This window comes from Gouania willdenowi, unplaced genomic scaffold (genome assembly GCF_900634775.1).
Source record: "Gouania willdenowi unplaced genomic scaffold, fGouWil2.1 scaffold_311_arrow_ctg1, whole genome shotgun sequence".
Lineage (NCBI taxonomy): Eukaryota > Metazoa > Chordata > Actinopteri > Blenniiformes > Gobiesocidae > Gouania > Gouania willdenowi.
Window position 1 is genome coordinate 194,076 of NW_021145072.1, and position 24,237 is coordinate 218,312.

Consider the following 24,237-nt stretch of genomic DNA (forward strand, 5'->3'; position numbering starts at 1 on the left):
ATTAATCTATATATTTATATAGGATTGACAGTGTAATTCATACTGACACAGAATTATATTTACTAAATATAATAAATAAGTTGTGTAAAGTATTTAAGCTTTAAGTTCAGTTGGGTGGTTTTGAAGGGGTTCTCCGTTGCTAAAACTCATTTCTTTAAAGCGTGTGACGTCACTTCCTCCACTCCACGTTACTCTCGGGAGATTACGTTCAGCCAATCACGTAGCTCGGTCACCTATTGCAAACAGCTGTGTTTGTTCCCTGTCAGAGAGTGACGACACACACACGGAGCTGCTACAACAGGTTGGTTCTTTAACATCTACTTTAGGTTTTTAACAACTTTAGTTCTCACTACAACCTTTGTACACCTTCAGACTTCACCACCTCAGGGATAGGAGACATTTAATCCTGCTGAGCTTGACGTTTGAAAAGGAATTGGTGAGTTTAAATGTTTGTTGCTCAGGAGCATGCTATGCTAACTGAATGCTAATGTAATGCCATTGAACTATGTTAGGTGGCTAATGTTGTATTAGATACATTATGTTGAGTGCTGTTACCCCAGTATAACTGTTAACACTATTTAAGTATTGATTTGTGTTGGTTGAGTGAGTGTGGTGGAGCCATTTCAGCAGCAGAGGGCGCTAGAGGAGTGTCTCTACCCTAATCAGCCATAAAAGGAGGCTGTAATGAGCGTCAGGTGTGGCACTGGAGAACAAACGCTTTTTATCATGTGGAATGTGAACATCTTTACAACATAAAACGCTTTGGTTACATTAGGCCTGGGTGATATGGACCAATATTCATATCTCATAGATTATATAAACTCCATTTATTTATATTTTTCAATATAGTTTTAGAAAAAAAAACAATAATAGGTCAAAGGAGAAAAATACCACAAAGACACTTTTATTAATCACTAGCAGCACAACATCAACATTTTGTTCCACTTCCTTCATTAACCCTTGGGGCACCTTTACAAAAAAGTTCATCTTTGAGCTTAGGGACCAAAACGCTACACTGTAAAAAAAAAAAAATAAATAAATAAAATAAATAAAAAACTGGCAGCTGTGGTTGCCAGAGCATTACCGTAAACCGTTTTGTTAGAATAAGTGTTTATCCAGACCTTTTACATTTAGGAACTACCGGTCTTGTCAAAATATTACCATCATTAACACTGTTTCTACCTTTACGGTAAAGGAAGATTACCGTACAAGTTACAGTAAGAGTTGATCACTCTAAAGCATACTGTAAAAATATTTATCAATTAAACATTTTCTCATATAATAAACTTATGCAGTAATTATTTTGTCACTGTGAAAGACAATTAAATTATAATGTATGACTATGTATTACAATACAGGAAATAACTACTCCTGCTTTAAAATACATTTAGGGCACATTAAGGGTATATTTTTTAACAATGTTAAGAATACAAATCTATGAAATTTTCAATAAACATTTGCTCACAAACTGAAATTTAGTTTACTGAGTAATGTTTGTATGAAAAGACAATTTAAATAAAATAAATGTATCAAATTTCTTTCACTTTTCCATAGAACTTTGACTTTATTTTCAAGATCATTAATTGAACAATGAAGCTTTAATATGGTGTTTTCATCTCAGATTGATGGTTGTGAGTAATGTCAGGATCCAGAGAACAAATGACGTCACTTCCTCTAAACGTCCATGGGCAGACAGTCATTTTTTAAAAGTCTTTCAGCTGGATCAGTGGGTGTAGTTGTTGTGTTCCTGTAGCTGTATGGCAGCAATAAGGCCTTTCTGTTGACTGGAAATGTTCCCCTGATGGACAGGATTTCAGGAATTAACATCTAGCAGTAAGAAAACAAAATGAACTTGGTCAAAGTTTTATCAATCACATCTTGGGCAAAAATACATAAAAAAGGTTGTTTTATTACTCACATATCTTCTGGCTGAGTACAGAAACACACCTATCAGCCTGGATCAATGGGAGTTTCCAGAGTAGGATGAAGCAAAATGGAAAGAAGTGGAAAAATAGGAGAAAAACAAAGCTTTCAGAGGTTTTTCTTTTTTAAAGAACGTTTTCTTAAAGAAACAATGAGGAAATACTGCCTGTGTCAGTACAGTAGCTTTTATTGTACCCTGTATGTTCAATGGTTGAATAAACTTCAGCTTTATTTAACACAAGCAAAGGTATTGTCTCTTAAAATTTGAATATTCATTCAAACCTGAAGGTAAATGTTCATATTTGAACTGAAATGAGACGTTCAGTTAAAATATTTTTTACTTGTTGTTCTACCTCACCTTTATTAATTTCAATAAATGTTCCTTTTTTTTAAATTGAGACTTTTGTTGCATTTGTTATCATCATTGTGTAATTTTTATCATGTAAATTGAGGGAGCAAAAGTAGTATCAGCTCAAAACTGAAACACAGCAAAGCTCCGGTTTGTACACGGACCCAGAGAGAAGTGACATCACTACCGCTGATAATTCCCCAATCTTTCATTTCTAATCACATGCTAATGTGTTTGTTAGCCGCCAGACTGTGATTCAAATAGGTATTAATTAATAGGATTAGGTCTGAAAGCATGTTTATCACTGCACTCAGTGAGTTAGTGACGTACACACTTTGAAATACTGTATTTTTCAGAATATAAGGTGCACCGGATTATAAGGTGCACTGTCTATTTTTTGAGAAAATTAAAGGATTTTAAGTGTGCCTTATAGTCTGAGAAATATGGTATTTTTTTCTGCTTTCTGCACTAGTGTTTATTCTGAACAGTAAACATCTTTAATTTATCATCAACTGTGTGATTTGGATAACATTAAATAGACATTTCTTAACTTGTGAGGATTCTTTCAAACAAGATATCTATTCTTTTATTTAATAAACTTGATTTAAGTAAAAGGAACTCTGTGATTGGTTTAAACCTCATTACCTCAACAACCTGGAGGTTTGTTCCAGCTTTTTAAAGTGACTTATTTACACTGACTTTTTATTTACTACTACTACTTTGTTCAAGACAGCTTACACTAAGTTTGTGATATTTAATGTATCATACCTGTCAAGTATCCCATTTTGGCCGGGAAACTCATGTATTTTATACCCGTTTCCCGCCACCTTCCCGTATTATTTTCCCAGTAAAAATCCCGTATTTTAATGTAATCATCATTAAAAGATAGATAAAAAACATTCGTCCGCCTCTCCAAACTGGACGCTATCACTAACCTCGCGAGAACTGCCGCCTCACGTGACCTAGGTTGCAGTTCACTTCTCGCGAGAGTAGATGCAACTTCCTACAGCGGGAACAAACCCGGAAAATGGATGGATGTGAAGAAGGCGCTCCGGCGAAAAAAACTAAAAAGTCATGTAAATACCTTGAGAGATGGGACAGTGACTTTACTTTTATAAAGAAGAGCAGGATGGATTCCAATTACCGGTTCTGTTTGATTTGCAACTGCGATTTTAGCATCGCCCACGGAGGAAGGAGCGACGTAAATCAACACGAAATATCCACTAAGCACAAGTGCCGGCTGGAGGCAAAGAAACATGCTCAGGGGATGTCAGCATTTGTGACAAGAAATCCCAAAGAGGAAGATGAGGTCAGTAATGCGGAGGTGAAAATGGCAATGCTGTGTGCTAAAAACAACGTTGCTGTCACCTTCTGTGACGACTTCAACAAGTGTGTAGCTTAGATGTTCCCAGGTTCTGCTATAGCACGAAAATACTCTGCTGGAAAAACCAAAACTATGCAACTCATCAAAGGTAAATTGAGTCAAATTAAGTATGAATGATTATGTCCTGCATGCATATTGTAGATTAATTTTTACCTAACATTATTAACTGGCTACGTGGGGTAGAAAATGGATGATATTAATTGGGCACTCACTCAACAGGTGCCATAGCAGCAGAACTGGATGACAAGTTGGCCAAAACATGTCGATCTCAGCCCTTTTCACTTTTGTGCGACGAATTGAACAACAGAAAAAGAATTTGTCATCCTGGCTAAACTCTATGATGAGGCCACTATGCAGGTCACTACATGAATTATGGAGATGCCTACATGCAACGTGGGAAATGCTGAAAATCTGTATGAAAAGCTGAGTGAAGCATTGAGGTAAGGGAACTGCAGTTGTGTTGATGTGTTGTAGTTTGCATTTAATCATAACTTTATATTTTGTCTGAATGTTTTTCCTGCTTGCAATAGAAAAAGAGGCATCCCATGGGAGAACCTGATAGCCTTTAACTCTGATAATGCGAGTGTCATGAAAGGCAGACACAACTCAGTTCTCAGCAGACTGAAGATAAGCCAGCCCCACGTCTAGGACCTTGGCTGCATTTGTCACCTCGTACAGCTGGCCACTGGCTGTGGCATCACAGCAGCCCAGGTACCAGTCAAAGGCATCCTAGTGGAGATATACACCCACTTTGATAAAAGGTAAATGCATATAAATGAAATAGGCATGCAGTTGATATTCTTATAAACACAAATACATTTCCAACCTCCAAAAAAATTGTTTTCTATCTTTCAGTGCAAAACGCTGTGAAATATACAAAGACTTTGTAGATTTCACTGATTCAGACCACCTGAAGCTCCTCAGGTACTGCAGCACGAGATGGCTGAGTCTGATAACCTGCCTTCAGAGAGTGTTGAACCAGTGGGATGCACTACAGGTAAGGATGGTAACTCCAGCAGATGTATACACAGCTTACTATGCTATGTTTCTAATTTAACCATGAATTGCACTCTGTGTCCCGATGTACTATAGGCCTACTTTAACAGTCATGAGGAGGTGGAGAGGAGTGCCAAAGTGCATGATCTGGCAAGACATCTGCGTGATCCAATCATGAAGACCTACTTCCTTTTTCTGAGTGCTGCTCGCCTCAACGTTACTCCAGGGACAGGTAGATGTTAGTCACTTCCCCATTGATAGAATTAAATATTGTAATGTATAGTTTAGATCTGCAATATTCAGTCAAACACTTGTTTTTTTTCCAGTGGAAAGGCTAGGTGCCTTGTTTCCTCAGTTGAGTTTGAGTGAAGATAGGCTGAGAGAGGAACTCATTGACTACCAGGTGACAGATGGCAAGCTGCTCCCCCAAGAAAACCAAAGTGACAAATTCTGGGGACTGGTAGGGAAGGATGTGAGGTTCAGTGAGCTGCCAAGACTAATGAAGGCTTTACTATGCATTCCCCACAGCAATGCCAGTAGTGAAAGGGTGTTTAGTATGGTCAGGAAGATTGTTACTGAGAATAGGATGTCATTGGACAACAGCACTGTTTGTGCTTTACTGTCATGTAAAATAAACCATTTTGGCCCAGCCCACAAATACACTCCTTCCAAAAAAGTGTTGAAAGATGCAAAGTCAGCAACAAATCGGTATAACACATTATTAGTGAATGACAGCGAACTACATGAGTAAGCATGACAAAGTATAGCAAAAATATGTAATGTAAATAAAATGTAAATGTCTAGTTTAAAGACTAGCAAAGTGAAATTAACTGTTAATACACAATGTGTTGACTTGTATGTTAAATAAATAAAATCTGCTTTATATACTCTTGTTTTCATTTAGGCTGTATTATAACGTAGGAATATTCACAGCTTTTCAATGTCAACAAAGGTAGGTCCACCACATTTTTATAGTCATCTAATTGTGTTTACTAAATGCTTGACAAGTGGGTATTTTAGATTTTTTGTCATCTGTCTTAAAATATAAGGGATACTGGAGCTTGGTTGGGCCGGTGGGTCGGTTTGTAGCGGACACCAGAAAATTTCCCTTATTTTCAAATTCAAAACTTGACAGGTATGCCCCCCACACCACACATGACGTGGTCTCTATTCTCCCACACTGAAAAATACACTTTATTTCAGTAATATTAAGTTAAACTTAATGCCACTATCAAGTAAAATGTACTTAACTTGAAATTAATGAAGATATTAAGTCAATGTTGTTTGTTATATATCATTTTGATGTATTTACTCAAACAAATGAAGTAAAATTAATTAAGTTTTTCCATAAACAGAAATATCACCAACATGAAAATATGAAGTACATTTTATATATTTGTAATATTTACTGTTATGAAAAATATATGTAGATTTGAATCTTTTTGACACTTAAAATGTAATCAATTGTATCAAGTTTTATTACTCATAATTATGTAAATGATGCTTATTTCATTTGATAAATATGACCAGATAATATAGATTTATCACAAATCACACAACTGGAAAACAGAAGAATAAACATTTATTTACTAAAGTTCACATCTGAACAGGTCCTGGTTTTAAAATATGTTTTGAACAAACAGTGTAACTTACTGTACATATATGTACATAATGGAAAATGAAGGCTATTCAAATATAACAGTACTTTTCTTCAATTATAAAACAGTGCTTTTCTTAAAACATCACAACACTTTTCAAACAACATAACGGCAATTTTCAAACATAAGTGCTTTACAATTATTATAACAACATTTTTCTTTAACTATTATAAGAATGCTTTTATTGAAATATTAAATATCTGTTTTCCAAATATTTTCACTAAAATCAGAGTTAATACCTTTTAAAGTATAATTAAAAGGAAGAAGAAAAACATTATGGTTCAATGTCTGCTTAAATAATTTATTTCTCTTAATAAACATTTTTTTCAAATAAAGTAAAAGCAACTGTGGATTTAATGTGATCTACAGTGACTTTACTCTCACTGTTCATTAAATATGTATTCATTAGATATGTTTCTATTGTGTCAGAGAACAAACCATCATAATTTAATCATAAATTATGTTTTACTTAAAAAATTTCTCCTGAAATCCATTAAATCATCCACAGACCAAATCCTTCAGGCTGTAACTACTTTATTCACTCTTTTATCACCATTAAACACATTTATTCTGACTGGTTTATCAATAAACTTGATAGTGACGTCAGCGCAACAGTTGAGTGGTTGCCAGGTTGAGTATTTTCCCGCTGATTCTGAGATCATAAAATAACTAACTTAGTGATTAAACAGTTTAACGTTGGTTAAAGGTGATATTTATGTTTTATTTGGATGATGAACGGATGGTTTTTGGGGCATTTCTGTGGATATTCAACATATTTCATGGAGGGAATCGTCGGTTGTATCTGGCAACCAGCTAGAGTCAGGAACAAAGCAGTGAAATGGAGGACGGACAGAGCTGGATGATGACTACCGTTAAACTGGGAGGAAGAGGAAGATTTTTTTTTTTATTTATTTATTTTTTACAAACACTTTATTTACAATTACATCATTTGCACTTCACATTTACAGACCTAGAAAAAAGGAATAAATAAATTTAAAAAAATAAAATAGAAAATAAATAAAATCAAAAATACATTAGTGAGACATTTAGTATGAGAGAATATTAGAAAACTTCAGTTTGTCTCTGATTACAGTGCAGAGTATGTCTTCATAGCACTAAATGTTCTTAAAATCATCAAAATTGTTTGTAAACTTATGAAAACTGAATTCTAGTCTCAGTCGGCACCTGATGTTGCAGCAGAGTACCATGGCTGCTTCCTGAGCTGGCTTACCTTCCACTTTGTCTTTCCGTGTTACATAAATAGCTAGTTTGGCTTCACCAGAAACAAAGTTCAACAGCTTCCCTTTTTCATGATGACTTTTCCTGTAGACGACACCATAAATGAAACTCTTTTCACTAAACGTTTCTCCAAACAAACCAAAAATCTCTGTTAAAAGAGTGAAGAGCACTGCAAGTCTCTTACACTCACTGAACACATGAAAAACTGTTTCACGGGCGAGACAGAAGGGACACAGGTTTGACACAGCAGGGTTAAGTATAGAAACAAAAGCACCAGTAGCAATTGCACCATGTAAAATTCTCCACTGAAGGTCGGCTGTTCTTTTCCTGAGGGGGAGTTTGTAGAGCACCCTCCACTGTGGACCCTGTCCATCTCCACCAAGTTTATCAGTCCATGCAGTGGGTGCTCTGTCACACAGCCCTTTTTTATTTATCGCCTTCACACAGTTTTGGAAAAAAAAAGTCTTACCAGCGGTGTGTAGGTCAGTGTCCTTGCAGTCTTTTAAAAGGGGTCCGGTCAGCTCACCAAGAAATGGACTGATGTGGATTTCCGGGAAAGGATCCCTGTGGTCAGGTTCGGTCCCATGGCATCTGTGATGTTCTGAACCCTGGACCGAACCAGTGCACCATGTATCCTATTATCCAGCAGGTTGGCTAAAGCCATTTTTTTTAGATTTGAGGGTTTCAATGCCCCCCTGATTTCCAGAGGAAGAACTAGTTTCTAACTCCACAATCTCAGTCTCCAGGTCCTTTATAGACCCACAGGCATCACGTGTGGCATTGAGTGTTTGCTGCTGGAACAAGAGTTTAATCTGAGTTTTGCCATAGTCCCACCACTGCTTAAGACATTTAAACACAGCTTTCCTACGTCTAAAGGTGTTCCAAAAAAAAACTAAAAATCTCACTAAAACCTTTATCAAAAGTCAAACTTGAGTTAAAATGCCAGTACACACTCCATGGTAGAATGTTTTTCATGGCAAAGTGACACAAAACCAAACAATGATCAGTAAAACCAGCTGGCACTATGTCGCAGCGCTTAAAAACATTAAAATGGTGTTTAAAACAGTAAAAACGATCAAGCCTGGCTGATGATATCCTGTTTTCTGTCAGGTGGGACCAAGTATATTGTCTGCAGTCTGCGTGTACCCTCCTCCACACATCCACCAGGCCATGCGTGCTGATCAGCTGTCTCAGAACGCGCTGGGAAGCCGGGTGTGGCTCTGCATGATTACGATCTAAAAACTCAAATTCAGTACAGTTAAAATCCCCACCCAAGAATAAAAACTCCTCCAGGCCACAGCGATCCAACCTCGCTTTAACTATTTCTAAAAAGCTCTTCCTCTCTGAACCGTTTGTTGGAGCATAAATATTAACAAAGACCAGTGTGTGGATATCACATTGGGCTTTAACCAATAGACACCTGCCCTTTACCACATGCTCAACCTCTACATTTGTGGGAATAAAAGTCCTGGAGAAAATGAAACCTACTCCACCACTGGACGTGGTGTTGTGGCTCAGGATCACCTCCCCTTCCCATTCTTTAACCCAGTCTCTCTCTTTACAGTCATCACTATGTGTTTCTTGCATAAACAACACATCAGTGTTTTTTCTCCATGCTGTGTCGAACACTAGTGCCTTTTTTTTTTTTTTTTTTATCTCTCGCCCCATTTATGTTTAATGACCCCACCCTAAAAGAATTCATAAGAAAAGAGGAGGATAAAAGAAAAAAACCTGAACCAAATAAAAAGGAGAGAAAAACAACAAAAATCCTCATCATAAACTATAAATTAAGCTGTTTTCTAACTTTAATCATCTGCTTTTTGAGTCTGAAAATGTCTTGTTCAGTCAGATCTGATGTAGCTCTACCTTTAATGATGTGTTTTGCTGAATTATGAAAAATGTATTTATCGGGAAAATGTTGTTCCAAATCAAGTCCTTTCATGCCTTTGGTCTGCTGCAGGAATGCTTTAAACATTTTCTCTGAATAAAAGTTGTTTTCTTGGCTGACTGTTGTCTGAGAGAGAGTGTAAGAAACATCACTACTGTCAGACACACACTCATCACTGTCACTGCTGACTGCTTCACTCACCCCTGCCCTCACCCATCCAGCGCTGCACACAGCAGCAGCAGCACTGGCAGTACACTCCTGTGCTGACTAAGCCGCTCCACTACAGGAGCACCCTCTGACACACCTTCATCTATAGGCACCATAGCCTCAGTAACTGTGCGCTCCTCACGCACACCCTCCGCCGCTCTCCCTGTCTCACCAACTACACCTGTCTCCTCCCTCTCCACCAGGCCACCCACAGCCCCACCAGTCTCACTAAGATCAACAATCATCTCATCAATCACCTTTACATTCTCCCCCTGCTCACCTGCCTCTCTGTTGTCTCCACCCATCTCCCCCCTTATCTCAGTTACCTCCAGTCCCTTATCATCATCCTTACCCGTTTCACTCTCCACCTCACCCAACACCTCAGTATCATCATCGACACCCGATCTCTCCTCCACCTGATGCTCCAAACCCTCATCGGTGTCTCCCCTCCCCGCAGTCGGACCGGGCTGCCCGGAAGTAGAGGCGGCGGTAGCCGCTTCGTCGGCCAGGCCCCGAGGCTCGGCCGCCTCGGCCGGTATGGCCGAGACGTGCGCAGCTCCACCTGCACGATCAGGACATGCTCTAATGAGGTGTCCCTCCACCCCACAGCTGAAACACTAACTGGGAAGAGGTAGCAAACAACATATAATCAAAGCCATTGATCTTCACAATGAACCGATAATTAAATTCCTCCAACCTGTTATTGAGGATCATGGAAAGTTGGCGGCGATGAGAGACAACGTGTTTCAGTAACGATGACTTACACCCTGACAACATCTTCCTGATGGGCGACACCACTTTACCGTGGCGTGACAGCTCTCTCACCAGGAACTCATCACTGATAAACGGTGGCACGTTTGACAGCGTGATCTTAGACGGAGGCTGCAACAGCGGCGTGACCTGCTCAAACAACCCGTTAACAGTAATAACACTCTCCACTAACAGTTGTACCTGCTCTACCTCCTCCACAAACAACACCACAGTCTTATTCATCCGAGCAGCGGACTTCACCGCGCCGTGCCCATTGATGTCCCCTCCCACTAAGGTCACGTCCTCCACACTGCACGGAGAGCCAGCACCCACTCTGATGCCGTGCTTCTGTGACAGGTGTGTGAGGACGCCAGAAGCCATGACGGCATCTGAGCGGCCTGTCGCCCAGGCAAAGCCGGCAGACAAAAAAAAGTGACACAGCACAGAAATATAAACTATCGATATCACTCCTCACACATGAAGAAGAAAAAAAAAAAAGAAAAAGAAGAAAAAAAAGAAAAAGAAGAAAAAAAAAAAAAAGAAAAGAAAAGGAAAAAAAAGAAAAAGACGAAGACGAAGAAGAAGAAGAGCTCTGCTCTCATATGAAGTGTGTATATGAAGTGTATCAGTCTACCTCAGGCTGTCCTTCTGTCCTCAGCATGGTGGTGCCGTTGGTCCAGGACTAGGACCTGGTCCAGACTTTAGGAGGAGTTCATGGAGAGTAAGAATTATTCTTTTTTTCACCACTCTCTGCCTTTCCCACCATCACAGGTGTAAAAATACTCATTATCTACTCAGTAGAAGTACTGTTACTTGATTGAAATTGTACTCAAGTACAAGTAAGTCATAAACAGACCTTAATATTATTTATTCTATCTACCTATTAAGAACTGTTGGACATATTCTCTTTGCACTGATATATTTATCAGCATCCTTCTCTCTCTTGGTTTTTATTCTTGTATTTTGTTGTGGCTAAATGCAACGCAAGTTAGTTCTGCAGTTCATCTCTGATGTTATGTTGAATGACAATAAAATAATCTATCATACATACAAAACTCAAGTACAAGGAAAAAGGTTTAGGGTTAATTTTCTGAACAATTTGAGCGCATTTTTGCCTATTTTTACCCTTTTTCTACAACTACACCAAACTCACCATATTTTAACCTATTTTCATCAATTTTTTCTTGCCATATTTTTGCTCCTTTTAATGTATTTTTGCTACATTATCCCCATTTTTATCACTTCATCAAATTTCATGCCTTTTCTGAACATTTGTTCTGATTTCAAGACATTTTCAGCACTTTAAACCCTGTACACCACTTTTCCACCTATTGTTGCATATGTTGACCCATTATTGTCATTTTTAACCTATTTTCACCATATTTCATGATTATTTTTGCAAATTTAACCACATTCACAATATGTCATGCCCATGATTGGCCAGTTTAAACTAATTGTTCCTGCACTGATGTAAAAATGTTCTCTTTTATTTTTTAAATTGAAAATATGTACTTATTGATGACAAAAAAACGTATTTTCTTGCAAAGACAAGGACACAAAGAAACTGAAAATGAATGCCAGTCTAAAATTCGAACCACCTCATGTCATCAGTGTGACATTCTACAAAATGTAACAAATCAATAACACACTAGGGCTCAGGAACTGACTGCGAAAAAGGTCAACAGAAATAGGTTCGGCTGTAGAGCCAAGGTGTGTGAATAATTGGACACAGACACAAGGATTTCGTTTTAGTATATGTATATTAAAGCTATTATATATATTAAAGATATTTGGAGTCAATTTATATTGATATATATTATTTAGTTGTTATTAATAATCAGGTATAGGCAATAAACAAACAACCAAAATACAATTACAAAACAAAGACAATATTTTCTTCTTTCAAAACTTGTAGTCAAAGTTCAGTTCAAGGTTCATTTCCTTTGGTGAGTTCAGTTCAGTTTGTTTGATTTCGCCAAGTTCAAAAGCGAAGGGTTTCGCAAAGTTCTTTCGCATTGGGGGAAAAAATACAAAACAGAAAAGGTCCCCAGGGTATATTCCAAGTATTAGGTCCGAGTGTCCGAGGAAACAAAAAGATCAAATATTCCTACCGCGATGCAGCGGTGGTTGGGTGGTGACTCGCCATCTAGTGGTCGAGAGTGGTAGGTGATCCAGGACTAACATAAAAACCTGACCTATAAAACAAGGCCAACAACAATCAGTCAAACAGGAATTAACTTAAGTATATTTTAAAACAGAAAATACATTCACCTTAGCACATTTAAACAATTTGTCATTGTTAATTAAATAAACAGTTATAAATAAATGCTATAAATCATAGCAGAAAAATCCATATCAAGGTAAATCAAATTGAAGCTTCATTCTATATTTTCAGAGATCAAAAGGAATAAAGTGCACTTTTAAATCAACATCATTAGCTGTATAGCTAAGTCATATCATAAATTAAACATGCATGTTTTAAATAGATTCTTCAAATAAATCATCTCATTCAGTAGGTCAAAGCCTATTCAAGACCACATAGCCGAATGGGCATTTCTTTCAAAAAGTAACAGAAATGGTCAAAATCAATCAAAACTACAAAAAGCGAAGTATTAATTTACTATAATACTATTTATTTAACAATTCGGCTTTGATTATAAATTAGAAAATAAAAGGATTACTTAAATAAAAGTGCAAATGGTCAGACTGACCCTGTGTGTTCCGCAGCTAATGGTGGCTTAATTTTGCAGGAATTTCAATGGAGTCTGGTACACCACAAATCCGGCAAATACTTAATAAAACACATTGAAGTACAATGTGAAACGACTCACCGGTGAGTGGGGAGATATCTAGTTTATAGGAGAAGATGTTCATCCAGGTATTTCTTATGAAGGTTGTGTTTCAGTGGTGATTTTCCATCAGTAAGCCGACCATGCAGACGCCACAGTGAGAGCAGCCATCACAGCATTCAGTGGAGCAAACAAGAGTGAAGGGGGAGGAGCCAGGGACTTTAAAGGTGTAGGGCGGGCTCGTCACAATAAAACCATGGCAGGAAGTTGGCCTCTAGTTCACATGGGTTACAAAAAACAAACAGCTCTCCAGTATTTGTGTTGGAGGAAATAAAATACAATCTTTTCATTTCCTTGCTCATCTTGCCCTGATCTGTGTTTTTTTTTTTTTTTTTCTGGTGTTTGTCAGAGTGAATGCTGGGTAACAGACAGATGGAGGAGGAGGTCACTGTGAAAGTGATCAACACCTCACAGACCAAAGAATGTGCAGACAATGTGAAGGAGGAGGTTTGTGTTCACAAGGTGAGTTGGTCACGATGCTGCTAATAATGTAAGGTTTTCCTAATGCTAGCAAGGATGAATATTTTTGAAAAATAATCTAATTGTGATTATTTTTTTTTTTCCTCAATATGGTGATTGTGATTTAATTTGCTATTTTTTTCAAGGTCCTCTTCTCATGTATTTTTAAACAAACATAATCAATAAATCAATGTAAAGTGTTCTATTAAACAATATCAGATGTATTATACATACATTGCCTAAGGATATTGGGATAAAGGAAAATAAAGCATGAATTCATATTAAAGTCTTGTAAGCATTCACCATGACAACGTAACAAAATTCTGCCAAAAAGAATTAAAAACTAAAGTGCAGGAAAAGTAAGCAGAGCAAATATGTTCTTAAACAAATAGTTTTCTTTGTAGTTCTGCCAACTTATTGCCAGACAATGACACTGACTGTGTATTACTGTACTTTATTATCTCTATTGATATTTTCTGCTCTTTTAGGTGCTAAACCACCCAAACATGGTCCGATTATTTGGTCATCAGAAAGAAGGGCCGATGGTTTATCTGTTCCTGGAGTACTGCAGTGGAGGACAGCTGTTTGACCCAATCAGTAACACATAGACCTGCTGCATCTTTAGTCTCCTCTAGATTGTTTGTATTGTGTTTCACTTCATCTCAGCCACAATATTACATTTTATAGTGTGGAATGTTAGAAAAGGCTTGATTAAGTGAACAGTAGCAAACAGTAGGTATGAGAAAAACTGGCCCATTTATTATTGACCAATGGGTTACATGAGCTTTAAAGCTGGGGTACTCAAATTATTTTCTTTAATTAAAAAAAAGATTCCTATTAGCATCATATTGTATATAGTAAAAGTAATAATTTATGAAAAAATCATACGTCTGCGTGCAGTCTGTGCCTTATAATTAATTATTTAGTTAATAAAACCCTAGAAGACAAAATGTTGGCGGTCACCCCCTCCAGCTTCAATCACAGGATTTAGAGAAAGGAGGGGTGAGCAGAGCCCACGAAGGAGCCTCCTCATTGGCTGCTGTGATATATAGTGAAGCGTGTGCACGGTGCAAACTTGTTTTCAGTCTTGGACCAACTTTGAACGCACAAGTGGCTGTTTTCCTTCTAGACAGGTAATCTAATGTTCCATTTTACTATATTTTATGTGCATCCTTTTGTGTAGCGACGTGTTTTACTGGTAGTGCACGTTCAGCTCTATTGCGTGATTTTGTAAACTTCCGTGAGAGGAGGAGACTGGGAGGGATTATCAGAGTGGGGGGTGGGATTTACGGTTTGGTTCAAGAATCAGGTAGTGAAGCTTTAATCTGAAAAGAAAGAATATTCTACAATTGAATAAAATAAATAAAAACTAAATTAAAGGACCCTAAAAAATAACATCAATGAATCCAATAAAAACAATTATATTTTAAAAGTGCACAATAAGCCTATATATAGACTGAGTTATTTTGTCATTTTGTTTTTTACACGTTTTGTTTGTTTTGCTTTTTTATTTTGTGTTTTTACAATTTTTAGTATTATGTGGAGTTTGTGAGTTTCTGTTGTTTTTCTGTCATTTTTAATTTGTGAGGGGGTTTAGATTTTTAAAAAAATTTTTATTTCAGATTTTTCAGGTTTTTTGTCATATTTTGTTTTTTATGTATATTTTTATTATTTTTGTTCTTTTCAAAATATTTTTACAATTTTTAGTTTTTTGGGGTGTTTTTTTTTTAGATTTTTCTTTTAATTTTTGCTATTTTTCTTTTTTTTAAAGATTTTTTGTGATGATTTTGAAGGTTTTTTTTGTTTTGTTTTTTAAAAAAACTTTTTTTCTACAATGTAGATTTTAGATGCAGATAATCCGACACTTGATTAGGACACATTTATCATTCTTTTAATTGCCTCTATTAGTGGATAAAACCATTTTGGTGAATCAACCTAAACTAAATTTATCATTTTGTCTCTTTACTGATAAGTTTATTCTAACCTGACTTTAGCCTTTGTTGTTTTGTTTTTTTTTTATTATTATTATTTAAAGAGCCAGATGTTGGGATGGCAGAGACACACACAGGTTTCAAACATCTGTCATTGTTAAAGTGCATAAGGTTCAGTTATGTAAATCATAGTTCTGTTTTATTATTCTTACAGAAGAACCATCACGGTGTCGGTATCACACACAGTGACATAAACCAGAGAACATTCTGCTGAACGATAACGATGAGGTCAGACCTGAGTTTACTGGAACATTCTAAAGATTTTCTTTATAAATTCTATCTTGTTTTTTTGATAATCTGAAGCTCACCGACTTCAGCCTCGCCACCATGTTTTGTTTCAAAGAGCGAGAGCGTCTACTGAGTCGCCTCTGTGGGACGCTTCCATATGTGGCCCCAGAGCTTCTCAGCCAATCAGAGTACAGAGCTTAATCTGCTGATATCTGGGCCTGTGACATCGTCCTCACTGCCATGCTGACTAGAGGTGAGAGTAGGAGTCTGTGAAAACAATACATCATCATCCATCCCAGCATATTTAGGGTCAAAGGCTAATCTCATTATAATATAAAACAAAGACATTGTGAAATACATTCAGACAGAATGGAGCTGATTCATTCTATTGTCACTGTGATCCACCTCATTCCTGGGCCCGCTGGTACTAAATATAGGTGCCATTTTAACATGTGGTCAAAAGATGAAAAACTAACAAATAATTATTGTTTGTAGCTCAGCTTTTTTACACAGTGATACACACAGTTACACACAGTGATATACACAGTGATACACACAGTTACACACACAGTTACACACAGTTACACACACAGTGATACACACAGTTACACACACAGTGATACACACAGTTACACACACAGTGAATCACACAGTGACACACACAGTGAAAGTGATATACACAGTGACAGTGATACACACAGTGAAAGTGATATACACAGTGACAGTGATACACACAGTTACACACACAGTGATACACACAGTTACACACAGTGACACACACAGTGATACACACAGTGAAAGTGATATACACAGTGACACACACAGTGACAGTGATACACGCAGTGATACACAGTTACACACACAGTGATACACACAGTGATACACACAGTGACAGTGATACACACAGTGACAGTGATACACACAGTGAAAGTGTGTATCTGTTGTAATATCTGTAATATAAGTCATGCCTTTTTCATTTAAAAATGTTGCCTTGATGGGTACTCGTACTTTAGTATATTTCTAAATCACTAATTTTATTTGTACAAGTGCGTTTTAAAAGAAGTAAAGTGGTTTATTACATTTCTACACCAACCGCTACTGAGTAAATTATTTTCTGTTTTAAAATGATCAACAGACATTGTGAAACTGCAGAAAATGAAATGACTAGACAACAACAAATGCATCACATCATAGCCGACCAACCAGATTTTTTTTTTTTTTTCCTTGTCTGCACATGCTGTCAAAGGTCAACACTACAAGAAGTGCAATCATTATGAGACAGCAATGCATGTTTTGTTATTGCAATAAAATAAATAGATTTCAATGTATTGCTTAATTGTGACCATCACCAGCCCTCCCTAAGGAAGGGTAAGAAATCTTTTATTATAGGGAGGATATAAAAAGGGAGAGCAGTGTTACACCTAAGTGGAGGGGGAGGGGGGGAGCAGGGAGGAGAGACTCAAGGTAGGAAATAGAAAGGGTGGGAAAGAATAGACTATCCCACAGTGAGGGTGAGATGTGACTCTGTAGAACATATTGTGCTTATTATGTTGTGCAATCAAGCCGGTGGCTGTGGACAGGGGGAACGAATGAGTGGAAATACCCAAAGCAGGTATTTTGGATTAACGCATCTAAAGTTAAACCCAGTTTGAGTTTTATCCCACAACCCAAGGCATGCCAGTGCATCGTAGACCAGTATATTTGCAAAACCAGGAACTGCCCCGGGCCTGCAGATGCAGCCAGGCCAGCAGAAAGAGCGGGGGCCAGGGAGCCCCAGGCCATCCTCCCACGGCCGAGCAGCCTCCCAGACACTCCCAAGATCCCAGGCCGCGAGGCAGCCACAGCCCCAGCACACACACATCCAAAGAAGCCCCAAGCAGCCGAGCACCCAGCGCATCCCGCCACCGACCCCAACCACCCAAACCCAAGGCCCCCCGCCTTGGGTTTGGGTATTTTTTTTAATATAAATTAGCCGTGAATGGATTAAAGAATAACCAATCAATTGCATATCTGACTAAATAATCACGATTAATCACAACTTGTGAATTTCAGTCACAAGTTGCACAGAAATAACGTGTATTTATAAGTTACAAGTAAAGTAATTTAATTTGTTCCCAAACAAAATCACTGTTAAATGTAGTGTGTGGTCCATGCAGACTTTAAAGGTTTGTGCTATGTTAAACTTCAGTCTGTTATTACACAATATCTTGGTTATTTTAAAGAAAAAAGATTGTACATTAAAATAAAATGCGCAAAAAACCTAACCTATAATTTAGAAAAATTCCAGTGTCAATACGAGAGAACTTTAGAACTAATTTGAACCCTAAACATTCAAACTATTGCACTTTTACATTCAGCTGCTGAGGCACAGCCGACTGTTCACATTACTACAGGATGACTGAATCAATGCTAAATACTAGAGGTGATCTCAGTGAGATGGACTCAGAAACATTAGTAAAAGAACGTTCCACAACAATGAGAGTGTCCTGTTAATGTGCTGCTTGTCTCTGTCCCTCAGTTTGTGGACACGTCTCCTGCCTGTAGTGGGATGTTTGAACATCACTTCCTGTGCTCCATCTGTCTGGAGGTGCTCACTGATCCAGTCACCACATCATGTGGACACAACTTCTGCAAAACATGCATCAGCACACACTGGGACACCAGTACCACCAGCAGGTGTCCCGTGTGTAATCAGGTGTTCAGCACTAAACCTCAGCTGAAGGTCAATATTATGATGCGTGAGATGGTTTCTCAGTTCAGACGTGAATCTGAGAAGAAAGCAGCAGCACCAGCAGAAGTTCTCTGTGACGTCTGCACTGGAACCAAAGTGAAGGCCCTGAAGTCCTGCCTGGACTGTGTGATCTCCTACTGTGAGACTCACCTGAAGCCTCATCTGACAGCATCAGGCCTGAGAAGACATCAGCTGGTGGAGCCTGTGGAGAACCTGGAAACCAGGATGTGTCCAAAGCACAGCAAACCTCTGGAGCTGTTCTGTCAGAGTGATCATACACGTGTCTGCTTGATGTGTTCTGTTTTGGAGCACAAGAGTCACCAGTTAGTCCCTCTGGGAGAAGATCTGTTTGAAGACAAGAAAGTTTATCTTCAGCAGATGATCCAAAAGAGACGAGAGAAGCTGGAGGTGATCAGAGAGTCAGTGAGATTCAGGAAGGAAGCAGCAGACAGAGGGAAAGCTGAAGGTGTGGAGATGTTCACTGCTCTGATGGAGCTTGTTGAGAGAGGCCTGAAGGAGCTGATGAAGACAATGGAGGAGCAACAGGAAGCAGAAGAGAGAGAGGCTGAAGGTTTGATCAAAGAGCTGGAGAAGGAAATCTTTGAGCTGATGAAGAGAAGCTCTGAGGTGGAGCAGCTCTCCCACTCTGAAGACCACCTCCTCCAACACTTCTGCTCCCTGAAAGCTCCTCCAGCCACCAAGGACTGGACAGAGGTCATGGTCCATCCATCATCATATGAAGGAACTGTGCTGAGAGCTGTGGCTCAGCTGGAGGACACACTCAGTGACGAGATGATGAAGATAAAGATGTTAGAGATGAAGAGGCTGCAGCAGTTTGCAGTAGATGTGACTCTTGATCCTCTTACAGCTAATCCTTACCTTGTCCTGTCTGATGATGAAAAACAAGTTTACTGCAGTGATGTGTGGAAGAAACTTCTACACAACAAAGAGAGATTTTATCCTTGTGTCAGTGTTTTAGGGAAACAGAATTTCAGTTCAGGTAGATTTTACTTTGAGGTTCAGGTTAAAGGAAAAACTGACTGGGATTTAGGAGTGGTTAAAGAATCCATCAACAGGAAGGGATATATTACTCTGACGCCTAAGAATGGTTACTGGATGGTGGCACTCAGAGATGGAAATGTGTATAAAGCATGTGGAGATTCTTCAGTCACTCTTCATCTGAAGTGTGTTCCTGAGAAGGTGGGTGTGTTTGTGGACTATGAGGAGGGTGTGGTCTCCTTTTATGATGTAGATGCAGCAGCTCTGATCTACTCCTTCACTCACTGCTGCTTCACTCATAAACTACACCCATACTTTAGTCCTGGTTTAAACTATGGTGGTAAAAACTCATCACCTCTGATCATCTGTCCTGTCAATCAAAGTGAATGATCAGTGTCATGATGAAGTCTCACCAACAATAGATTCAATGGTTCTCTGCAACCATTCACTTCTCCAGGTTGGTTACGCACTCCATCCAACCTAACATGTATGTTTCTCAATAGTGGGAGGAAACATTTTATTAAAGAAGTTTCACATTTGGTGTTTGGATTGTGATGAAATAAAAGTGGATTTAAAAAATATTTTACAAAATGATTCATTGTACAAACGTGTTGCATGTTTTATGATCAGTTAAAATGTGTTAGTGGTTAGTAAAATAGGAACATGATGATTTTTTTCTATGAAATGTAATAAAAATAAGATGCTCAGGTTATCTAAGGAGTTTTTGTAAGTCCATCTAAGTTTAATTTGTAATTGTGTTGAGTATAACTGTGGTACATTTTATTTTTAAGTGTTGTATGTGGGTATAAATGTTGATATATAAAACTATGTACACTTTTCTTTTTCTTTTGTTTTTTGTCATATTACTTTTGAAACCTACATGTAAAAGAGGGTGATTGAACGTCGAAGAAGTATTCTCTGTTTATCCAGGTTTACTTAATTTTAATTGAATTTAACTGTTTTTTTTTTTTTTTTTTTTTTTATTTCTCTTTGAGTTTTATTTCAAGAAAAAAGCACTTGTAAAGATCACAGGCATCTATACACTTTATTATTGTATCTGTCAAAGTGTGTTGTATGCCACCCTTTGTAAACTTTGTGTAATTGTTTAAACAAAAACACAGATAAAATAAAGAATTTACCAAAAAAAATGTGGTGAAAATAAAGCATTTGCATGAATTAAGAAGAATAAAGTGTTGAATGTTCAAACTTTAAAATGTACTTTTTAAGTCACTACGACTCTTCCTTATTATCTTACCCTTTAATTAAAGAGAAACCGTGAAGTTTTGGTGTTTAAGAAGTGTTTATCTCACTGGTAGCCCTTCGGATTATTCACTAGTTTTAAAGTAGCTCCATGTTTCACAAAGGTTGGTGACTTGTTCTTTCGATCAGTGGTTTTCAACCGTTTCAGGCCGCGACCCCACAGAAATGGGTTTAAAGTAGCAAACTAGAGCGGGCAAAAACTGACATAAAGTGCTAAAAATGGTTAAAACTGTCAATATTGGAACAATTAGTTGAAACTGGCTAATAATGGGAATGACAAATGGTGAATGTGGTTAAATTGGCAAAAAAAATTGAGCATGGAATATGATGAAAATAGGTTAAAAGTGACAATAATGGGTCAACATTTGTGACATTAGGTGGAAAAGTGGTGGAAAGGGTTTATAAGTGCAAAAGTGGAAACACGTGTGCAGAAAAGGCATTGCAATAAGATTGGAAGTGTCAGAAATGGGAGTAATATAGTAAAAATGCTTTAAAAGGAGCAAAAATATGGCAAGAAAAAGGGACAAAAGCATGTTAAAATATGGCAAGTTTGGTTTAGTTGCAGAAAAAGTGAAAGCATGAGCAAAAAACAGGGTCCTTGCCCCAAGGTTGAGAACTCCTGCTTTAGATGCTGGTTCCAGGCTGCTGTGGTGTGTGCAGTCTCCTCTGTGGCCACTAGGTGTCAGCCTCCCTCTGCTAACAGCCTGACTCTTTGGATGGAGGTAAAAACCTATGTTTGGCTACAAAAAGTCTACAAACCAGTGACAATAAGCTGTTTCCTCATCAGAATCCCAGTTGTGAGGGAAGAAGAGGAAGTTTGTGTCGAGTTAAAACTTAATGACGCTCCGGTGAGTGAAGGGTCTGGATATCATTGGATAATCCCAAATTCATCTGTAAACCAAAATTAAATAACCGTTTGTCTTCCTCTCCTTTTCAAACAAAAAACAAGAAAAACGTTTTACCGTTTTAATCAAACAACCATAAAACAAATCCAAATTGGCCCGTTTTTCGACTGTCCCGTGTCCTTCTCTCCTTTTCCCTTTTACAATTGAACATTGAAAAACAGCAGTTTCACAATCAGAATCAGAATCAACTTTATTGACCGAGTGTATGAATACACACGAGGAATTTGTCTTGGTGACCTGTGCTCTCTCAGATAGTGTAACATTAAATAATAACAATCAACTAGAATAAAGAAAAAATAAACTAAAAAAGTATAAACATAAATATAAAAGTATAAGAGTAGTTAGACTAATATGTGCAAACTAAATAAAATAACAAGATAATAATAATAATAATAATAATAATAGTAATAATAATAGTAATAATAATAATAATAATAATAATAAAATAAAAATACAATAATAATAATAAGATAATAGTGCAGTAGTGCATTGATGAGTAGTGCAGGTGAACATTTAAATGAAAATATTATGTCCATGAACATTCACAGTGACAGGTTTATCCAGGGTTGTTATGTTTAGTTCCAGGTTATTTCACAGTAACAGAAACAGGTCTGACACTATGACTGTTTAGTGTTGATCAGAGTGACAGCCTGGGGGAAGAAACTGTTTTTATGGCGGGTAGTTTTGGCGTACAGTGATCTGTAGCGTCTGCCTGAGGGGAGGAGTTTAAACAGATTGTGTGCAGGGTGTGAGGGATCTGCAGTGATGCTACCTGCCCGTTTCCTGACCCTGGACAGGTATAGTCTTGGATGGAGGGCAGATCAACACCAATGATCTTTTCTGCAGTCCTGACTATCCTTTGTAGTCTGTGTCTGTCTAGTTTGGTTGTAGATCCAAACCAGACAGTGATGGAGGTGCACAGAACAGACTGAATGATGGAGGTGTAGAACATGATCAGCAGCTCCTGGGGCAGGTTGAACTTCCTCAGCTGATGCAGGAAGTACATCCTCTGCTGTGCCTTTTTCCTGGTTGTGTCTATGTGGGAGGTCCACTTCAGGTCCTGTGAGATTGTGGATCCCAGGAACCTGAAGGAGTCCACGGTAGCCACTTTGCTATTCAGAATGGTAAGGGGGGAGAGTGGGGGGGGGATTTCTCCTGAAGTCCACTGTCATCTCCACAGTCTTGAGCGGGTTCAGTTCCAGATGTTTCTGACTGCACCAGAGAGCCAGTTGTTCCACCTCCCGTCTGAAGGCAGACTCGTCCCCATCCCCGTTGAGACCGATGACGGTGGTGTCGTCTGCAAACTTCAGGAGTTTCACAGAGGGGTCCCCTGAGGTGCAGTCATTGGTGTAGAGGGAGAATAGAAGTGGGGAGAGAACACACCCCTGAGGGGCACCAGTGCCGAGTGACCGGGTGCTGGATGCGATGCTTCCCAGCCTTACTTGCTGCTTCCTGTCAGACAGGTTTTTTTTTACATGTGGTGATTTTAACATTGATTTTTGAAACCTAAAAGAAAACTATAACATCAAGGAATTTATTAACTCAATGTAGATCATGAGCCTTTGCCCATTAATAATGTGTCCAACCAGGATAACTACTCATAGTGAGACACTAATAGACAATATTTGCACTTACAGAATTAATAAAAAATACTATCCAGAATTCTAAAGGATCAAACAAAGAAAATATAAGATAATTAAACAAAAAAAACCTTTAATGTATTTGATTTTTTAAATCTAACTTGATGAAACAAGATTGGAAAACAGTCTCTGTTGACCATGTGGAAAAAAACCTATGAAACATTCATATCAATAAAAACTCTCTACAAAAAAGTTGTCCTCTGGTAAAGAAATTTGAAAAAACTTGAAAAAAAAAGAGCCATGTTTAAACTAAAGGTTTAATAAAAGCATGAATGAAAGTGAAATGCTCAACAGTGATTCAGGAAGTTTCTGAGAGCAACTCTGATTAAAGAGGGACAGAAATGTTGATGTTAGTGAGGAGGTGTGGTTAACCCTGTTACTGGGTACGATGCAGTCTGCTAAAAGCTGTGATTGGTTGTTAGAGAAAGAATGGAGAATAAAATCAACTGATCATACCTTGACTGCATTGAGAAATGTGTAATCATGAAATTAGTTCAATTCAGCAAAATTTATTTTGAACACAGTCTAACATGTTTGAACCTCATTCACATGCTGATTATTATATAAATGTATTTATTGTAATTAACTGTCCAAGATGGTAATTTTACTGCTTTATTCATTTGATATTAAAGTTGGAGCAGACACAGCTGTCAGTGATTACTGTGACTGCTGGAGCTCTTTTAAAAAGTGAAATACGAGTATTATGTGGGAAACTGGCTCCTGGGATCACATCACAGTGGAAGAGGCAGAGCTGGAAACTCATTGCCCTGATAATTAATGT

At 37.9% G+C, this 24,237-nt stretch overlaps 1 protein-coding gene and 2 long non-coding RNA genes across 4 annotated transcripts; all 3 read left to right on the forward strand.

Moving 5' to 3' along the window:
- Positions 1-219: 219 nt before the first annotated feature.
- Positions 220-3,859, forward strand: LOC114459416 (uncharacterized). The gene is made up of 3 exons (XR_003673339.1): positions 220-301; positions 373-436; positions 3,547-3,859. It is a non-coding gene; the product is annotated as an uncharacterized LOC114459416 (long non-coding RNA).
- An 84-nt stretch (positions 3,860-3,943) lies between these two features.
- On the forward strand, positions 3,944-5,381 carry LOC114459418 (uncharacterized). Of its 2 annotated transcripts, XR_003673341.1 has the most exons (4): positions 3,944-4,096; positions 4,187-4,367; positions 4,512-4,653; positions 4,749-5,381. It is a non-coding gene; the product is annotated as an uncharacterized LOC114459418 (long non-coding RNA). The 2 variants fall into 2 exon arrangements; XR_003673342.1 differs by lacking the exon at positions 3,944-4,096 and having other exon boundaries at positions 4,365-4,417.
- Positions 5,382-13,615: 8,234 nt separating this feature from the next.
- On the forward strand, positions 13,616-20,111 carry LOC114459421 (E3 ubiquitin-protein ligase TRIM21-like). Its single transcript, XM_028441674.1, has 2 exons — positions 13,616-13,705; positions 18,440-20,111. The coding sequence occupies exons 1-2, from the start codon at positions 13,616-13,618 to the stop codon at positions 20,039-20,041; spliced, it is 1,692 nt and encodes a 563-aa protein (XP_028297475.1). The 3' UTR covers positions 20,042-20,111.
- The last annotated feature ends 4,126 nt before the right edge of the window (positions 20,112-24,237 follow it).